Genomic DNA, 20844 nt, shown 5'->3' with positions numbered 1-20844 from the left:
CACACTTTCTGTAACACAAAACTTAAATTTTCTGTCCTCACCTTCCTCTCTCTTTTATCATTACTCTTGTCTAGGTTTTTGACAAAATGCAATAGAATCCTTAATGTTTCTCTCTGACTTTTTTTGTTCCTCCTCTTTGTTGCTGGAAAATAATATCACCACTTGATTAGAATCCTGAACTCACAAGAATATGCTGTTCTGTTAAACATTAGCAGCCTTGAGCCACACTGGACCAGCCTCTAATCTGCAAGCCATCAGTCAAGCAAGAAAGCTCTGTTTCTGTAGTAGGATTTGAATATTTTTGCATTCTCTCCATATCTGCTTCCTTGGTTGATGCAGAAAACAAAAGGTGTAAACAAGGACAAACACTGTTCTCTGGAGACTTGTCTGGAAGCCCTCATTTCCTATTCCTCCAGATGTGAGCAGATGCCTGACATTATTCCATGTAATTCGCATTTCTATCACTTTCTGAGAAGAGTAAAACCCACCTGCCTCTTTTATGCTGCCCTACACTTCAAGAAAATCTTCCAAGGCTCTTTTAAGATGCTGGACACCAACTGCTTTAAAGTAGATCAGTGAAGTGTCCACATTTCCTGCACCACAGCATGAAGTTAAGGTGATGCACTCCACTTTTCAGGTTTGTGTTGAAAAAACATCCTCTCAATCAGTCAGCTCCACACATGAGAAAATGACTCAAAAAATCTCAGCTAAAGAGTATCACAATGAAAACACAGGAGTAAAGTAGACCAAATCTGCATGTTACATGGATATATTCACTGTCTTGTGTGGCCTTATTCTTGTTTGGTTTCCTGCTTTACCTTGCCTTCTAGATGCGTTTCTTTATGAGCACAAGTTTTACCAGGAAAAAAAAAAACAACAAACCAAAACAAACCAAACCAAACAAAAAACCATTAACAACAAGAAAAACACAACAAAAATAAACAAAAAAGCAAAAAACCCAAATCAAACTTAATTTGTCTGTAAATACATTTGCATATGAAAAATAATTCTCATGAAAAATTTTATAATCAGCTTCTTTTGGTAGCTTACAGAGCTTTTAAAGAAGTTTAATCCATCCAAGAGCTAAAATAAGTCATCAATAGTGTATAAAATGTTCTGAATCTGAAATGAAATTTTAGATTGATAGCAAAATACTCCTAAAACTTGTTAGGTCCTTGACAAGATTATTCAGACTGTGAATTTCACTTCTTTTGCCAAAACAGGGAGCTACCTGAGCACCATGCAATCTTTCAAAGTAGGGCATTAATGGCTTATATTTCTCATACTTTACCTCTACAAATGGATTTTATTATACTTAATAGTTCTGACCTCAGGCTGTACTAGCACTGACAATACTGACAACACCAAAAATAGCTTGGAGCTAGCTGTGCTGTGGCTACAAAATCACTGCCAGATAGTTTAAATGCTCTCATTTTTTATGAGTTGGAATAGCAAGAATAATGAGTTTGCTCACTTCAAATGTCGTGTAATATGGAATGTGAGTATGGATAATGTAGGAGGAGTTCATAGAGGAGGGAATGGGCATGATGAATTTGTATTGAGACTTCCAAAGGTGGTTAAGGTGTAGTTTGTAAAGTGGAGTCTTTAAAAATAAATGTGCACTTTTATGCTTCATATAATTGCTGAATCATATAATTTACAAGGCTGTGATTCAATACATTAAATATTCTGTTTTCTCTGATGTCAGCAGATCTAAAACTGATCTTGAAGAATTACCCACATATTTTAAAGAAATGTGAAAAATTTAAGCTGAAAGAGACCTCTCAAGCTCAGAGCTGGGCTAACTTTGAAGCTGGTTCCATATTGAGAGGCAGAGGTGCAAAAAATTGTCTTTCTTTATCACAGCCTCAGAGAGGATTAATTTGTAAAGAGGGAAAGCATTTCAAGGTCGACTTTTGTAGGAACTAAAGGATCTGACAATTTAGAAAAAATAAACAATCCATTCTTTATATTAAATGTTTCTATAGGTAATTTATATCCTGGATGTAATCTATACTATAGAATGATCATGCTTTTACACTACAAAAGAAACAGGTCTCCACAAGATATTGTCAGCTCAAGGCTTCTAAGGGTTAAATCTCTGCTGTGATGGCTAATCTAATTTCAGCCTAATTACTTTTGGTACTCCTGTATGCACTCACACATCCTGTGTAAGAGATGTTGCTTTGTAATGCCATCATTCCATCACACATGCTCAAGCATGAGGTGAAACTGGCTAATTCCAGATTTTGATGCACTATGCACTATCACTTTCTGTAGTAACATCAAATATGAGAAAATTGGCACTGCAGAAAATGGCAGAGACTACAACATTTCTAGAGTGTATATTCTATACAAAAATCTTTTAAAAAGTACTTTCTAAAAATAAAAACAGTTGCAAAAACAAGATCTAGGCAGTTTGGATATTTAGTCTGTCATGATATTTTGGCAAGGCTGCAACCTGCCTAGAAATGCTGTCAGCCCAAGGCAAAGAGCAGCTCCAGAAAAGATGAGCTTTCTCTTCTAACAGAGCTCAACACCATTATAAACTTTGCCTGAAGTCAATGAGCAGAAACTATACAAGTCAACAAGAGCTATGCTTGTTATGAAAGAAATGACTCTCAACATGGTTTTCACAAATAAGCAAAGAATGTTTTAAATATTTACCTGACTAGTTCTGACTTTCGCATCTCCTACATAAAGACATTAGCTCTAAGAATTTTTTGTTTCATCTTTACAAGCCTACAGCTGAATTTTCATAAAAGAATCCTACGTCCTCTGTGATGCAGGAAATTAAATTTATGCATCCAACTTTAGGTGACCTGCTGGGAACCCAGTCTCCTCAAGTGGACAGAATGGGGAACTTCTCCAGGATATACTGCACAGCAAGGACTTATGGATCTCAACACACTGTGAATTTAGGAGTGTGATTCTACATTTCAGTGTAGATGGTGCACTAAGAGCCCTGCTCTCTGCCTGCATTGTGATGGCAGGTTTCACCCAGTCTCAGGAGCTGTACTTCAGATACATACTATTCTCAGTGGTAAAAATCATGCACATAGCAAACTAGTTCATATGTAAATGTATACAATATCCAGAGTATGCTGTAGTGAATCTAACTATTGACCTAAGGATTAAGCAATACTGCCACATCCTTGAAGTTAGATCCAGTAAGTATTGCTATATGGATTAACTTCGAAGACCTGAATTACTTTGTGGAAAGTCTATAGGCCTTGTGGCAAAACAGAATTACTATCCAAACCAAACTGATCAATAAATATCTTCCCAGTTTGTACTCAATTTCTGGATTAAAAAGATTGTTGTATTTCCTCTTACATGAAAGTGATGTTGGCATATTGAAGAACTGTCTGAAATGAGCAGGCACCATTTTCTGGTTTATGCAGTAATCAACTCATCTGTTCAAATCACAGGAATAGTTCCAGCAGCACAAAAATACAAATATAACTATATATATATACAAATATAACTATAATATAATGCAGTGGGAACCTGACAGTCCAAAAAAAATAAAGGTGCAGTGTAAAAAATGTTTAGAAAGCACTTTGCAAAGTGAAGCATTGTAAGTGTGTCAGGAGCTGGATATTCAGGATGGCAGTCAGCATTCTTGCAAATTGCATAAGAAAATGCAGTCTTCACAGAACTGAGTTTCACTTCAGGTCTGGACTTTTTGACACAAAATGTAAAAATGTGACAGATGACTTTATGATCTAGTTTTCAGTTTCAACTGTGAAAAAATGCTACTGAATTCCCACTCTTCCCTTTTTAGGTGTGCAGATGCACAAGGAGAATTTCTTTGCCACAGGGTGTGGCAAAGAAAATGAGAAATTATGCTTGGCAAATTCACAGGAATTAGCTAGTGACAACACACATTTTAGTGGTAAATTTTGTTTTCAATCTTTTCCTGGCTTTCATAGACTTACTTACTATTTCTATGATTATTCATAGCTTGTAACACTTCAAGCAGTAGTTTAGTACAGAGAGGGAAATTATGGTCTTAGTACTATCAGCTTCTTTAGTGCAAATGGTACCTCACCACCGTGTAGGATGCAGAGAAAAAGCAAGAGCAACAAAGGCTGTAAAGGACAGTTATTTTGTTTAAAAACAATAATATTGTTGGGTTTTTTTAGAGATGGACAAATGTCTTGGATAAAGCATGTAATCTTTCTTTATGTCCAGATTCAATATGTTAACAGCAGTAATTATTGTTATCCAGGATATGAGTTTTAAAGATATGCTGAAATTTCTTGCTATACTAAATAAAATAAACAGGCAATTTCTTCCTGACATCAAAATATTCTTGCTCCATAACTTTGAAATTTCTTACCTTGCTGCTGTGCCGCTTTTTGCTCACTGAGGGAGAACCTGGCTGACCAGGGCTAGGAACAGCGCTGGAGGTGGCAGAAGCGGTGCCAGAGTGGACGTGAGATCCCTTTTCCACTCCTGAAGAAGCAACCAGAGGCGACTGCTGTAGAGAAACCTTTTGGAGCTCTGCAGCCAGCTGCTTGGGATCAACCCCTGGGGACTTCGCTTTATCTACTGGATTAAAGCAAGAGAGGTTTGTATTGATAATTGTCAGCACATCCAAATCCATCTTGCCATGCTACAGGGACAGCATAACAACCCTTGCAAGTTTTCATGTCATCTGCCTGTATTCTTTGAAGGTACAAAAGGCATCCTATGAAAAACAGACATCTCTCCCAGAATATCGACATCCTAAATCCAACCTTTCTGTGCTAGTGCTACTTACTAGTGCTGTTTACCTAAAAAGCTTTCTGAGGAGGTACTTCTAGGTGAAGAAAAACAGGCTTTGCTGATTATGGTGAATCAAACTGGAGCAAATTACAGTTCTAAAGACTGGCCTGTGTTCAATTCAATAACTGGTCCAGTTTCACTAAGTATACAAACTTTTGTGTAAAAAGGTTTAAATCTCATTTAACTTTTTTTAATTCAGGAACAGAACTGCTCCTGAAATAATTTATACAAAAATAAAGAGAAAAAAGCCTCAAAACTTCACTTAAACAAATCAATCAAAGAAGAAAAATTGTAAGCAAATGAAGACTAAAAGCCCTGATTCATCTTTCCTTGTTACTCACACCTTTTTTACACATCTGTAGTAGGAGTCTGCCCTCTCTGCTGCCCAGGAATGAGTGGGAGGAATTTACCCTTTCAAGACAGAAATTTCTATTTAACACAGAAATGAAGTTAAGTTTCATATATGCTATACTGAATAGAGTTAAGAGGATGCTAGGCACAGCTTGGTTCCCAGGTTCTCAGAAGTATGAGAGGTTTAAAACAAGACTTTAGCCTTATCCTGCCTTCTTGGCTAATTCATTTTTCTTTCAGAGAAAATGGAGATTGCTCCTCTCTAAAGTACAGTCTGCCAAACCTCAGAGGTAATGGCAAGAACTCTACAGAGCTGCTCAAGCTTAGAAACCACTAGAAGATTTCCAGACTAGGAGGAAACATGCCTGCAAGAATGAAAAGAAATATTTTATTTCTGTTCCATCTCATTTTGAGTTTTTTCATTAATCAAAAAGTTCTTTTATTCTAGTTTTTGTACTTTCCAAAACTGATTTCAGTGTCTTTCAATGTTTTTGGTGGTTTTAATCTGCTCACAAATTAAAAAAATGGAGGTAGCTCTGCTTCAAGGCTCTGTCATACTTAGTCTTTGCTTTCAATTTTTATCAATAACATAAATTTTCAACTAAAGGTAGCTTGATGGTAAATACATTAATAGCTAGGAAATTTTACATGGTTAGAAAATGGAGGATTCAATCCAGGTAATTTAGGTACTGATTAATAAAAGAACAGCCACAAAACCACAGAACCCAGAGCAGAGCCGTGGAATGGTGAGTGAAGGAATCTTAATCTGCACTGAGCTTGCTGAGGGGCTGCATTACTAGTAAGATTGTGGATGTTGATTCAAAGTTAGCTTAGATGTGATGCATCCAATGACTGAAGCCTGAAGTTGTGGTATTGCCTGAATAGCAGGAAATTCCCCCAAAAGCACTGCCATCTTAGAACACATATAACAAAACTGACTACTTGCTATTGCATCCCTGTATCCAGTAAATGTTTTTTTTGTCTCTTATAGCAGGCCACAAACCTTGTGTTAAGCTAACAGGTATTCTCATTGAGGTCTTTTCCAACACTGACAATTCTATGGTTCTGTGAGCATAGGCCTTACTTAGGACCTGTGAGTTATGTGGACTTGCTGCAGGTTGCTGGGAGCTTTGTTTTAACCTCTCTGGCTGCAACAGCAAATGCCTAATGACCAGATGGCTATGACCTAAATTTGTCTGAGTTACACTTCTCCTTGTATAGTGGTGTGGTATAGTGCCCATTTTTATTTACTTTGATATAAAATAAATAATAAATAAATAATAAAAAAATAATAAAATAAAGCCACAGTTGAAATTGCACTGTGCAGACTGAAGCATTTATGACTCCAGATTAATAATGTAGGTTACAGGAGCAGGGGCCTGGAGTGACAGCAGAGTGCTGCAAGTTTGGACACAGGATGGCAGACGAGGCCCTGGGGACACCAGCAACTCACTGGCTGGGTATTGACACAGCTGCAAACCCAGGGGCTGGGCAGAGCAAACTTTAGGGGCAACAGAAGGAAAAAAGGACAACAACACATCACATGTAAAGTTTACAGCATCCAACACCCAGGTACTTTTCCTCTGGGCCCTTCTGCCCCCAGCCTGTAGGGCTGCCTGGGGCTATAGTGACCCAGGTACAGGACCTGGCAATTTGTCTTGATGAATCTCATGCAATTGGCCTTGGCCCATCAATCCAGCCTGCCCAGACTCCTCTGCAGAGCTTTCCCCCCCTCCAGCAGATCAACACTCCTGCCCAAGTTGGTGTTGTCTGTGTGCCTCTGCCTCGTCTTGCCTTTTTTTATAAGGCGTGGTCCCCTTTCTACCCATGACAATATTTGGGATGAGCTTACAATACTAACATACTACCTTACCAGAGATTACAATACTGATATACCAGCTAATATCACATCCAGTTTTCAGTTGCTATCCGGTCCTATGGTATCAAAGCAATTTATTGTCTCTCACCTGCCCTTACTGGCTCATGCAGTTCCAGGTGCTGGGGATTCTCAGAGTCCGAGAGCATGTTCAGGTCCCTAAAGAAAGCAATTAGAAGCCTGAGACAAAAGAAACTCTTTCCTCATACCCTCATTATTGTATTAAGTAGGTAAATGAATAGTGGTTCATGACAGAAAGCAGCTCCCAAGCATGGTCCCTTCTTAGCTGATATATATTTGCAATGCTGTTAAAGAGCTGAGAGGAAAAGCTTCTTTTAAGGTGAAATCTTTAATGGATTTAATGCAAGTGTATGCATTTCTCATGATGCTTAAATGACTTTCATCTAAAGGATACCGATTTCACTAAAAGTCAAGTTATTACTAAATTACCTTTTTTTTTCTAACACCTGTAAAACCAGTGAACTGTATGTTTATCATGAGAGGAGATTGTGGCCTGACAATGGAATCATCATTGTTTATAAAAGCATAATTACTAGCATCTGATTCAGTTTATCTCTCCTGACTTTAAGAGAAAAACAGAACAAAAAAGATCTCCCACAGTCACAGCGAACTCTTGCTTATTATTACATTGATGCTTTGTCCTAACAAAGGTTCCACCTTAACAACTGTAAATTAAAATAAAAAATTAAAACAAAACAAAAACAAAAGCCATGAAAAGCCAAAAAGAAATGGAAACAGAAAGATGGGGAAAAACTCACAGTCTTACACATATTTCTGCTTCCCCACTCTGTTGAATAATAATGCTCTGGACCTCTTCATAAGTTTTCCCGGTCAAGGGGATGCCATTCCATTCCAGCACCTGCATTCCTAAAAAGGCAAAACAGCAAGAGGTCAAGGGCTTAGATTTTGACAAAGGCATCAGTTAGATTCTTCTTGCCTTGCTTTGACAAGACTATTTGATGTGACAGTCAGTGAATGTTGTTCAATGGCACAGGACATTAGCAAAGCCCTTTCACTTCACACAGGTTAGCCTGTTGAATGTTATTGTCCCTTCAGCTATAACTCACCTGCTGAAACAAGACAGGAGATTAATTCTCTTCATTCAAAGTATACATGCACTCTCCACAGTCTGGGTTGCATGATACCAAAAAATTTTCCAATGTCAAAAACATGCACACCTACCAGCATGGCAAGAAATCAAAACATTCTATATATCAGACATTTCCTGGCCAGCCATGGTCTTGGAAGATAACTGCTTCCTACAGTGACAAAATGCTGCAAAGAAGCTGAGCCTCAAAATGGAATTAATTTCTGAATATGATTAGATAATTCTCAATACATTTTCTTTACTTTGTACCATACAAAAATTTAAAAAAAAGTGAAGGCTGTTTGAATAACTGAATTTAATGAAAAAAATGTGCCTTCACATTTCAAACATCAACCTGGTAGTATTCAGGTTTAAATTTTTCTTCCATATTTTTTTTCATAAAAAATTAACAAAACAGATGAACATACTTCATTGTGGAGGATATAAAAAGAACTATATTAATCAGGCTTAAAAATACTGAATACTGATCTAATCTATGTCTCCAAGTGTCCTAGGACTGAGTCAGGAGACTCAGTATTGTTCAGTGTATCTATATAAGAAAGTTTTATGCTCAGTATTTGCAGAGTCAATCCCTCTATAAATCATGTGAGGTATATTCTGATAAGAAATCTTTTGGTTAAGGTGAAATGCTTACACAAATCAAAACCTAGATTCATATCTGGGACTTACAACTGAGGTTCTGAGAAGTGGGTTCATATTTTGAATTAATTATTCATAAGGAGGACTCCGAACAGATTAATTTCTTACCAATGTACAAATGTCAAAGTCCAAGCCCTTGGCTTTAGTGGGAAAAAATTGCTTAATGGGACAAGATACTGAATTATTAATAGTCCACTAAAAGCAATGCATTACAAAACATCTGAAAAACCACATCACCCACACAGCAAAGAAAACCACACTTACTTAGCTTGCTACCACTTACACAGATAAAACCAAGTCTTCACCTGGGTCATATTTTAATCTCAAAATCCTGTGCTGTTGCATATAACAAATGGGGAAAAAAAAATGAAGTGAAATGTGGAGATAAACTCATAGAAAAACATGCTGCTAAATCAAATATAATGAAAAAAAATTGAATAAATCAGACTAAATTATTTGACAATGAAAGAATATGAGAAATAAATATACACATTTATATTCCAAAATTTTCCATATGATTCCATGAATTAGGAGTTGAAATATCAGAATTGCTCATAACTGTTGTCAGCCAGAATTTATCATTTTGTTTATAGAAGTTTACAGAAAAACAAACAATGCAAAATAACTAAAAAGTGATGCTCAGAAGGCAGTAAAGCCAGCTGCCTAATGTCAAAATAGATTTGGCAATTCCTAAAATTTAGCTACTTCCATTTACCAGCCACGATTCAAAAACATGATCTTGCTTTTGCTTGTTAAAGCAGATCTGATTTTAAACTCAGTTCCTCTGGAATAAAGCAACAATAATTATGAGCAAATTCATTTCCCCCTGATTTTCAGTCATACCAATATAACAGCATAAGCTTGGTGTTTAGGCTTATAGAAAGGAAGGAAGTGAAGTTATTTTTGTCTTTCTTTTTTTAATGTGTGCCCTCAATACTATCATGGCATAGGATGCAATGTATGACATTATGAACCTCATAATTAAGACAAGCAAAACCACCACTTCCATGTAGTGGTAAAGAACAAGAACAAAAGTTTAAAGATTTAGAAATCTGAGAGAGCAGTTAACATCCTTCTACTGAAAAAAAAATAAAATAATAATAATAAAAATCTTTATCGACAAAATATTATGAGCTCCTTGAGCTACTGCCCTGGGTTTATCACAGCCTGCTGGTATAGCTTCAGAAGAAAATTTACCAAGGGAGTAGTAAGGCTATCATCAACAACTCCCTTTAATTTAAAAGACTAGCAGGAAGAGCTTAGCTGAGTACCACTGCAGTGCCAGGATTTGGAAACCAAGTGTGATTTCCACTGGTGAGAGTTTCAACAGTGTGTGCAACAGCACTGCAGTCACTCAAGTGGTCAGAAGGGTCACACACACATGGAAAAAAGCAACAAGCTGAAAGGAAATGGAATTTCAACAACCTTAGTCAACACAGAGATCCAGGCTGTCAGTACAGGGGTATTTTCTTTTTATTGTGTGCCTTGTGGAAGCATCAATGTTTAGAATCAAGCAATTTAAACATGACTGAACTGATCAGACTGATAGCCCTGGGGTTGAAGAAGAAAAAAATGCAGGCAAGAAGCTGATTTCTCTTTTCTCAGCATGCAACTGCTATATACATTTTGTTAAAAAAACAAAAAATAAAAAAGGTAATGTTACGAAGAAAACCTTCAGAAGGAATTCAAGTCTAATTAACAAAAAAAGAAAAAAAAAAGTATTGGGAAGTCACAAGAGACTTGTGATATAATTATTTTTTTTTTCCTAAGACCAATCACATTCTGTCACTGGTCTTTGGTACTTGGAACATGTTAGTCACATTTCCAGAAGTTTAGTAGGTAAAAAATACAAAAAAAATAGGAAGATGAAAAAACTTGCATGGAAACTCTGCTGACTGATGAAGTACTAGTAACTGTCCTCATAATCAAATACATAATCTCTTCTAGCACCTTCCTTCCATTATTATTTTATTGGGTGAGCAACAACTTATTTTTAGCAATATCAGCTCCCACACTCTCAATAAATATATCTTCCATTCCATCACCCGGGTGATAAATCTGTACTGTTAAACTGAATCTGGTTGTAGATATAACATTTCTACTGATAAAACAGCACAAAACAAATTATAAAATATGCCAGTAGAATAGGTCTTTGTATTAGAGTTTCTGTCAACTGAAAGGCACAATATTTATCTAAGCTTTCACCCATCTTACATGATTTCTAATATTTTCTCTCCTCTTCAGACTCATTCAGACTCATAAGCTAGCTGCATGATTAAAGTTGAAATTGAAAGGAATCTGAAAATCATCCAAAGATTTGATTTCTCTAAATATGAGTCTTGCCATAGTTGATTCAAATACAGAAATATTAAACTGAACTACTGAACATCTCTTGAATTTTATTTCCCTTTGTAACACAATGTTCATTATTATAAAGGTAATCTCAATCACTTTGAATACACTATAATACTGCAGCCTCCCTTATTCAGTATAACCAAGGCATCCAAGAAATGGAAAAACTGATGTTTGCTGTGCCACTGAGTTTGTAAATATTTGCAACTCTACTTGTGTCTAAAACCTATTAGTTTTACATTCATTTTAAAGTCTCAGAACTGCTGTCCTACTGGAATTTTAAAATATCTAAATATTACAGTCTTAGAATACAACTTCTGATTTTGGTTGTACCATAGCCACAGATTGCTGGGGTTCATTCTCTGCTTCTTCATAGTTTGTGTTGTTTATTCTTATGCATAATAAACATGTAAGTTTGAATTGCATTTTTCACTGCTCTAATGTTCACAGAGGAAAATGAAATTCAGCTCTATAGACTAGCAACTTCAATCAGTAAAATGTGAATATTAGTATCTTTGTATATCATGTAAGAATTAAAATTCAGAAACATTACTTTGAAATCCCAGAAAGTGCTATAAAAGTTAAATGTGCACTCAGAATAAGAAGAAACAACATAAATTTTCAGTCTGACATTCAACACTAAATTACTTTACGGTCTATGCTCTCCAGTTATTTTTCTTTTATTTCTAAACCTTTTTGATGGTTCAAAATATGTTGATGAAAGTCAATGTGTTAATATATTTTCCCAAACTGCTGAGCATGAATCACACCAAAACTCATTTTCTGTAAACACCTTAACTTTCTCTTCCATTCATCATTCACACTCAGGCTGAATATTTTCACTTATTACAATAATTATTATATAGACAACACTCATGATTCTTAAAAATGGATATGTTTTTTCTCGAGTAGAAATTACATAATGGACCCTCCTAAGCCTCATGGCTGCTATACCACTATAAAATGACATTTATAAAAGTATGGCCAGAGCAAATCAACCTTGTGTTTGAGGTGTGCTTGGCATTTTTTGGCAGCTATACACCCCAGCACTGGCACATGATTCCATAGATCACCCTTCAGTCTGAACCATGCTAGAGCAACAAGTGATGATCTGCTTGCATTTGTGTGACCTAACTGAAGTTCTTGCAAGTCAAAAGAAGCTTAGAGCTACTGTTTATGAAAACAACTATGATATAAATGATAAGTTGATAGAACTTTCACCATTACTACATCCTCAAAGATTAGTTTACATTAGAGTTGCAGACAGATGATGAGTTATACCATGCTCAACAAAATGTTGTGGTGCATTGTAATTATTCAGTGTTTTAGAAAAACAAGTGGTTTTTTGCAGCAGTGCTCACTGAAGCAGAGTGTATTTACTTTGTTTTCAGTAACATCATATAAGAGATTATAATGATTTTGCTAGAGAAATGAGCTTCCTGTAAAATGTTGTAATTGACTGGAAAGTCTTAAACAACTCATTATTAGGCTGTGCTCAAAAAAACCCTTTCTACTTTTAAAAACTATGAATTCAGATTTTTTAAAATATGTAATAATATATGATAGAATGAAAAAGTCTGTTAATTCCAAGTCACCTCAGGATTCACTTAAACATCAGTGAACAACAAGGCTGCAGGAATTTCTCTTTGCTGTCTCTTTCATGAATGGTAAATAGCTAAAACCACTGTTTTCTTGGGAGTTTAATGCCATATAGGAATTTATACTAGTATATCCCTGCCTGCATTACATATTTATATTTGTGGATTCTGAATTCAGTGAGGTTTATTTCAATTTCCCTTTTTGAGGAATAATTTATTCTTCTTTACACAGATGCAGTTCTGTGAGTCTTCTTTCAGTTACATCCGTGAATAGAGTGATATTTGGGTTTGAAATTTTCCTTTGCAGGGGCAAGAATCACATGTCATGAGATGCAAACAAACAGTTCTTGAGGTAGCTACAGTGTATGCCTAAGAATCACTCTGTCTTTATTAGTTAGCTTCTATTCTGCCTACAAATATAAATTATGGCAGCAAACCTGTCAAAGTCTATACAGAATACTCTTCTATTGTCATCATGAGACCTCTCTCAAAGATTTTTCAATGGTCTTGGGAGTCTGAGGTCACTTGGCTTGTCCTGCCTACAGAAGAGGTGACTGAGGGGAGCTCCAGTCATGGTCTGCAGCTTCCTCACAAGGGGAAGTGGAGGGGCAGGTACTGACCTCTCTGGTGAGCAGTGACAGGACCTGAGCAAATGGCATGAAGTTCTGCTGGGGGAGTTAGGCTGGATCTTAGGAAAAGGAACAGGCCTCTCATGGAAGTGGTCACAGCACCAAGATTGCCAGAATTGGACAAGACTCTCAGGCACATGGTGTGACTCTTTGGACTGTCCTGTGCAGGGGCAGGCATTGGACTCGATCATCCTTCTGGGCCCCTTCCAGCTCAGGTATTCTGTGATTATTCTATGACTCCAAATGAAATATAAGTGCAAATTTATGCATGTAGAGCACCCAGAAGAATTTTGCTGGGAGAAAAAAGTGATTCATAGCACATAGGTTAGCATGTCATCAAGATCCTAATCCATTAAAATTTTGTTTCACAGGACACTTTGCTCAGGTAAGGAAAAGCAGCTTAAGGCAGAACCATACTTCAGCAGAGCACTGACTAAATCAAAGTGCAGCCTGAAACAATAAAAAGACTGTCAGGAAGATAAAGGAAGAAACAGGGCAAAGACCCCAAGATAAGAAAAAAGGACAGAGTAACCCAGCAACATTTTCAAGTAGGGGTATGAGGCAGAGAAACAAATGAGAACTATCAGCTTCTGAAAGTGTGCAACAGGTACATCTCTGAGACCATCACACAGCTGTCAACACACGAACCCAGAGGGTGAGAAGTGGACTCAGCAGCTGGCATCCCTTGCTCTCTGGACATACCACTTGCATATACACATCTTGGTGCTTGGGAGAGAAGGGGTATATTTGAAATATAAAACAGAGAAAGAACTAATGCCAAAGTCGCTCTTAAATGAGGACCCCCAACATTCTGAGTCTCTTGGAGCTTTCTGAAGAGGCTGGGGGTCTAACACTTGCTCCATGAATTCCTAGATGGTCTCCAAGACTAAGGGACTGCAGAGGCCACTTCAGAAAATAATGGAATTATTAGGATAATTTAAATACTTAAAGTGTGCTAGGAATGAGAAAAGGTCATGGTTATGCATCACATGCCAATGCTACTTAAGGTCATATAGAAACAAGAACAGAAAGTTTTTGTGACTCACAGTAAATAAACACCACTGTTTAAGCAAAAAATCAAGTCTTAATGAGAATGGCTGAAGACCTCAAAATGCCTGTCTGTCACAGGGAATAGAGTGATCTTTACTTGATGTGTTTTAATAGGAGTCACTCTGTCGATAATCATCCTCTGTACCCTGGGAGGAATTTTACAGTTCTGACACTATGTGATTATTCAAATATAAAGTAGAATTTACTCACTATTATCTCATTTTTGAGAGTGTTGTAACCTGAAAGATAAGGAAAGTGAATAAAAATTTATGGCCAGTGCTATGCAGTTCTCATGACCTGTATGTATCTATTTTTCATGTAATGCATATAATTCTCCTTTTAAAAAAAGTTTTTTGGAAATTATGCTTTTTGTAACACAAGGTAAGGTAAATGCCTGATATTATCTCTGAATCAACTTAGCTAAATTTTTCCATTATTGGAATGACTATTTCAATGAATATGTTTTATGTTTCTCTTGTAGAAGCTAAATGTATGTTTGTACAAATTCCTGACATATACATGTCCAGAGCTGTAAAAAGTATACAGAAAAATTTTGTTTGATTATTGACTGGTTTCAACAGCCCACAAGTGAACCACAAGTTAAAATGCTTAAAATTATCTTTCTTATTATTCTTCATCTAAGTTTGAATGGATTTAGAACAATAAAGAAAAGAGCATGGAAAACAGTATGTATGTCTGCAGGGAACAACTGTCATGCACACACACACACACAGCTTCTGGTTTTACCTTCTTTTGGGTTTAGAGTCAATGTGCCAATTTTTGGCTGTAAAAAGGTACGTGTCTTGCCTCAGTAGCTCTCTAGGAATTTTGGGTAGTTAATTAATGTAGAGAGGCAAGTTCCTCTTAGGCTGGCTCATATCAACTGACACCCATTTGGAATGAGATGAATCACATCCCTTGAGTATCCTTCTTCCACTTATGGCTAGAAAAAGAGCCCATAATACAAGGTGAGGTAAGATATTTGCTTTCTAGACACCTAAAAATATGTGTATTGATTCCTTCCTTTGTCATCTAAAGTGACAAATCTGTCCTAGAAAATGAAAAGGACTTTTTTTTTTCTCAGTTTAGCAAATTGACAGCTGTACCTTATCTATGAGAAGAAGGAACTGAAAGATAAACTCAGGTGAAGGGAATTAATGGGGCACTATCAGAGCCTGAGCTGTTACCTCTGCCTCTGCTACAACCAGCCAGGTGAGCAGCACAATCACACCAGTCCCTTTGTGCCTCAGTTTCTTTATATGTTAAAAGGCACAGTGGAAAGATAATGTTATTGAACATTGATTTTGAGATGTTGAAGTGACAAGTGCTATTAGTAAAGCTAAGTGCATCAAAAATCTTACTAACAACAGAGTTGTAGGAGGTAGTACTTGTGAAGTATTAAGGGCTGGGTATTAACTCTCCAACTTTTGTATCCATATAACTAATTCATAAAGGAATTTAGTGATAAATGTTAGGATTATTCAACTTTAAGAAGTACAGGTTCCATATGTGCTAGAAAAAATGAAAGATACTAATAATTACCTGTTAGAACTAACCATCATTTTAACAGAAAGTTGAAAACTGCAGGATTTCAGTTTTCAATAATTACTTGTTCTTCCAAGTTTAATGATAAACAGAGGCACAAAACTCATTTTTAGGAACATCTGATTAGCAGCATTAATGATAGTCCAATTTTGGTGTTGGGTTCAGAGCAAAAAAGTTCCCTCATGATGTTAAGGCTGCTTGGCTCAGCCAAGATCAGAGATCCCAAAGTAGCCTTTCCTGGAAGCCCAAGCATTGTCTTGCTTACAGGAAATAAGATTAAAAAAAATTTTGATTTAGTTAAATGTGGTTTGGAAGTAGATTTTATGAGTAGAATCAGAGAGATCTAATCTATGAAGGTATGAAAACTTGTGCATGGTCATATTTAAGGATGCAGTTTAACTGGCTGTACTGGTTTTGATGTGATAGAGTGATCTCCTCCCACCTCACTGCAGGGGAATGAGAGAAAGGCTGCGTGGGGCATAGCTGCCTACCAGGGTAAAACCAAACCTACAGAGCTGCAACACAAATTAGAGAAAGGAAAGTGAGCCCCTGCAATGACTGTCATACATCTCACTGAGAGTGGTCCATGATACACAACTAAAATAGTCTTAAAAATAATATAAAACATATAATTTCAAATAATTTAAAATAATTCATATTCTTCTCACTATCTTAGAATGTAATTATGTTGATGTTTACACATCTCCAACATACTTGTTATTGTCAGCTGAATTTTTTTTTTTGTTAATAGCTCTTTATACAAATTTGATCTGTGGTATTCGGTCAAAGAAGTAGCATTACTCTTATAAATAGTTTCATTGTAATAAATGTAGAATTCATGCATGATGAAATAGAATTGCAAATAAATGATGCAGGATTACACCCATGGTTTTGTCATTCTCTGTAGGGTTCTTTAAAAGAAATTTGAATGCACAATTACTGAAGCTATTCTGTACATGGAAGATCGGATGGTGATTATCTGGCAGCTATACACCTAATCAACTTCTATGAATACTCACATGCATACTGATTAGCAGCAGCTGTTATTTCTTCTCATTATCTACAGTAAAACAAATGAACTCTTACCAGCCAGTCCCTGTGTATTTATGTGTTTCTTACAATCACAATTAATGTACTGAATTCACTGTGTAAGCATCCGGACAAAAAGCAAAACAAACTTATGATACCACATTCCTTGACTGATAGCTGTAGTTGTAGAAATTAAATTTTTGCCACTCCAGGGAAAGCAGTTCCTCATGGGAGAAGTTGCTGTTACCCCAAGCATGACACAAGAAGGCCATACAAGGCCCTGCCTGCAGCTGGTGACCATTGAAAGGAGGACAGGGCTGGTAGTTCAGGGCTCACTTTCAAGTCTCCTGAAGGGACATAGGAGCTTTTCTGCTGAACCAACAGCATCAAAACTCATAAGGAGTAAGACAGCCTATGACATGTGGTTTATGTTCTTGAGATGGGTCGAACGATGAGCACTGGGCTTGATGGAACTGTGGCAGGTACAGGTAGGAAAGGTGCTGGAATGAAGTGTCCCAGCCCAAGTGCTTTGTGACCATGGGGTGCTGCAGGTACTTGACCCACTGCTCCTGCTACTGCACTGCAACCAGAAACTGCTGCACAAACAGGCTACCCCTTGTCCTGTAACAACAATAAGCAATAAGCCTGTCTGCTTTCAAGCTTTCGTCATCTCCACTTAGCAACTACACACCAGTCCTAAGAAAACCTCTCCCTCTAATTCTTCAAACTTGTGTGTTTTAATTACATATCAAAACAACATTCAACACTGAACTTTTACCAAACTCCTGGCACGGCATCCTCACATTAACTTTACTGGGTATTGCAGCAGCTTATTCTCCTGCAAATATATGGCCAAGTGAGATATCAAGCATTATTTTTTTAAACTGTCAAATATAAATGTTAAACTGACATTTCATCTGTAGACTCAAGCTTGAATGTATATTATGGGTCAACAAGGACAAAGGAGTTTGATCACTTCACTGCTTAATCATTTAAGACTTCTTTCATTTTACCAAAGCTCTTGAAGATGTCTGAGTCTTTTTCCCAGGTGTCAAATATTAAAATTATTAGTGTCAAACAGTGTTCAAGAATAAAACAATCACCCCTGCTTTTTTTTAACATCAAACCACTAAATATTCTTTCCAGGGCAAAAGGAGGAAAAATAGCTGCTGTATTAACAGAATAAAAATCACATATTTTCTTTATTCTACAGAAAATTTAAGTTCAAGGACCCTTTACTCAAAGCTGAGCAACTGCATATGTGAAATATTGTGAATCAGTTATGCAATGGTAAATAGGCAAAAATAAGCTAAAAATATATGCAAGAAGTAAAAGAAGACAACTGAAACTGCAAATCCCCCAAACACACTGAATACAATAAAAGAGTGAGTCACAAATTATATTGTATCCTTTAGAGATGAAAGTCTTTGAGCAATTCTTTGGTGAAAAGCATCCAAGGAATTGCTAAATTGCCTATGAACTCATACCATTTCAAAGGCATTTCTTTATCTTCACCAAAACTAATAATAACTTTCTCTAAAAGTAATGAAACAGATTCATGTAATTTGATTTTTTTTTTTAACAGATGATAATAAATTTTGTATTGAATTACTGAATCATAATACCATAGAATAGTTTGGGTTGGAAGGGACCATTAAGATAACCTAGCTTCCAACCTCCTGCCATGGGCAGGGACACCTTCCACTAGGCCAGGTAGCTCAAAGCCCCATTCAAACTGACCTTGAAACTTATACAACAAATTTTAAAGAAAATAATAAAATTCCAATCCCTTTTCCCCAGTTCATTCCAGTGAATGGAAGCAAAAGAAATACAATTTCCAACTATTTTTCTTCTTTGTCCTTTGCTTGGAGGCCTTCAGGAATACTCCTAATTCTACTGTATCTCTCTTCACAGGCAAATGAAAATTACCAAACCTATAATGCACCCTGAAAATCGATAAATGCAAACTGGAGATGGAAAATTGTTTTCATTCAGAGAGCATCTCTTCAAAGCATGGAGTTTTGCAAATTGGAATTCATCAAACTGACCATAATTTTGCTTGTACCACTGAAAGTGACAGCTGAGAACGAAGCAGGATGATCAAATTGCAATTCTAATACTAATGCTCATGTTGCAGCTAGGGATGATGCTACTGGAAGGGCAGGCTCAAACAAACAAGAAGAGATATTGCATCCTGCAACACATATAAACATGATACATCTATACAGATATCACAGGTAGATATGTTTTATTTATGGTTTCTGCTGGCTCATCTGATCAGAGAGATAAACTCTTGTTTTCTTACCTGTTTTGCTTCCTGAAGAACATGACATGCAATCAGGTGATCACTAACAACTTTTTCAGGAATATCAAATCTTTGCAGTATTACTCATTATGGAAGTCATTGTAATAGTCCATAGTCCAACTCCTTTTTGCTAATATACTCTGCAAGTGTACACTTACTGATATAAACCCCTTGGGCTAAATGTTTTGTTGACATAGTCATGATTTCTACTGAGAGAGATAGCTATGTCCATGCAGCTGTAGTAGTAAACTTGCTTAAGGATGGTCTGGAATAATTTATGGGACTGACAGAATAGCTAATTAAATTTCACCCGTAAACAGATCAGAACACTTAGGTGCAGTAATTTAGTTTGATGTGTTGCTATATTGCTGCAATTGAGGAAGTTGTGAGATGACCCCCATTCATAAATTTAAAGCCATCAAATACAGAAATCTTTGTATTACCCATGGAGCTTATTAAGTCTTCACCTTTAAACAATGCATATTGCATCCAAAGATATGTGCTTAAGATATATATTAACAAATATAGGTAGATCCTTTTTTAGATGCCTTGCATAAGCATTCTTGTAAAACACATTCAGAATGAGGGAGCTGGGTGTTGTCCATTAGGTGGCACCAAATTTTTCCGTATCTATGGAAAGTGCAGACAACAGAGAAGTGCTTATCTGGTGTAGCTGTCAGGTGCTCTCCTAGCTAGTCTCCATTCAGAGACAAAACATCTGAGGTGGCATTGCAGCCCATCCAAGTGCACCATTGAAGGGTATTCATCCAGATAGAGCAGTGTGTGCTTCATGCTCATCTGCTGTAAAGATGTTTCTATCATATCTACCAGTCTGCCTGCATCATATTCTACAAGGATCACTATCATGCTGAAAGGTATTTTCAGCTCCTTAGTTGGATCTTCACTCCTTCAAAACAGTGGGAAGTGTTTTTCTTGTCTCATGTTCTCTACAGCTATTTAATCAGAAGAAAGCCCCAGCTTTGCAACTAATCAGTCAGCTTCTACTGTGTGAATTGCAGAGGTATTACTATCACTGAGATAGGCTGATACCTCTGGGAATACTACAGTGGTCTGCAGCTAAGATGATGAAAGATTTATCTTTTCTTTCTTTAGTACTGTCTAAGACTAAAACTGTTTCTACTTTCCCATTAAAACCAGTCATGAAAGTAATTTCCTAGAATTTAGATTCCTTTTATCCTTTCACACACTCAGGAACTCTCAGTTCTTTCTATTCAGTTACTTCAGACACATCTGAAAAGTATAATCAAGTTAATGCAATACATAACTTTGCTTTAGTTAGTTGTAAGTCAATGCTTATTTCTACTTAGCAGTTCCAAAACTGTCTGTATGAGCAGCAAATGTATGAATTATATGGATTGATTCCACTTCACCCACACTATGACAGAACTCATTTAGCAAGTGTGGAGCTCACACCATGATGAGCATTGCCTGGAATGACTCATTTCCTTTTACTGTCATCTTAAAGGTTAATTTCATGGGGTGCTGTTCAGCACATTATCTAGTAACTAAGAAATAATGAAATCTTCTGTTCATTGAGGTGACTGGTC

At 36.6% G+C, this 20844-nt stretch overlaps 1 protein-coding gene across 7 annotated transcripts in view; it reads right to left on the bottom strand.

Annotated features, from left to right (window-relative positions):
- Positions 1–20844, bottom strand: part of PCLO (piccolo presynaptic cytomatrix protein) — a 314143-nt gene that overhangs the window by 77501 nt on the left and 215798 nt on the right. For 4 of the 7 annotated variants that reach the window (XM_015627653.3, XM_033514290.1, XM_015627655.3 and 1 more), the window contains exons 11-13: positions 7780–7888; positions 7092–7159; positions 4346–4557 (exon numbers count right to left, since the gene is read on the bottom strand). In XM_015627653.3, coding sequence (XP_015483139.1) covers positions 4346–4557; positions 7092–7159; positions 7780–7888 — 389 coding nt within the window. Of the gene's footprint in view, positions 1–4345; positions 4558–7091; positions 7160–7779; positions 7889–20844 lie in introns of those variants that run through there. The other 3 variants (XM_015627654.3, XM_015627659.2, XM_015627658.2) reach the window with 3 other exon arrangements.

This window comes from Parus major, chromosome 1A (genome assembly GCF_001522545.3).
Source record: "Parus major isolate Abel chromosome 1A, Parus_major1.1, whole genome shotgun sequence".
In the NCBI taxonomy this organism is placed as follows: domain Eukaryota; kingdom Metazoa; phylum Chordata; class Aves; order Passeriformes; family Paridae; genus Parus; species Parus major.
This window is presented reverse-complemented; position numbering and strand designations above follow the sequence as displayed.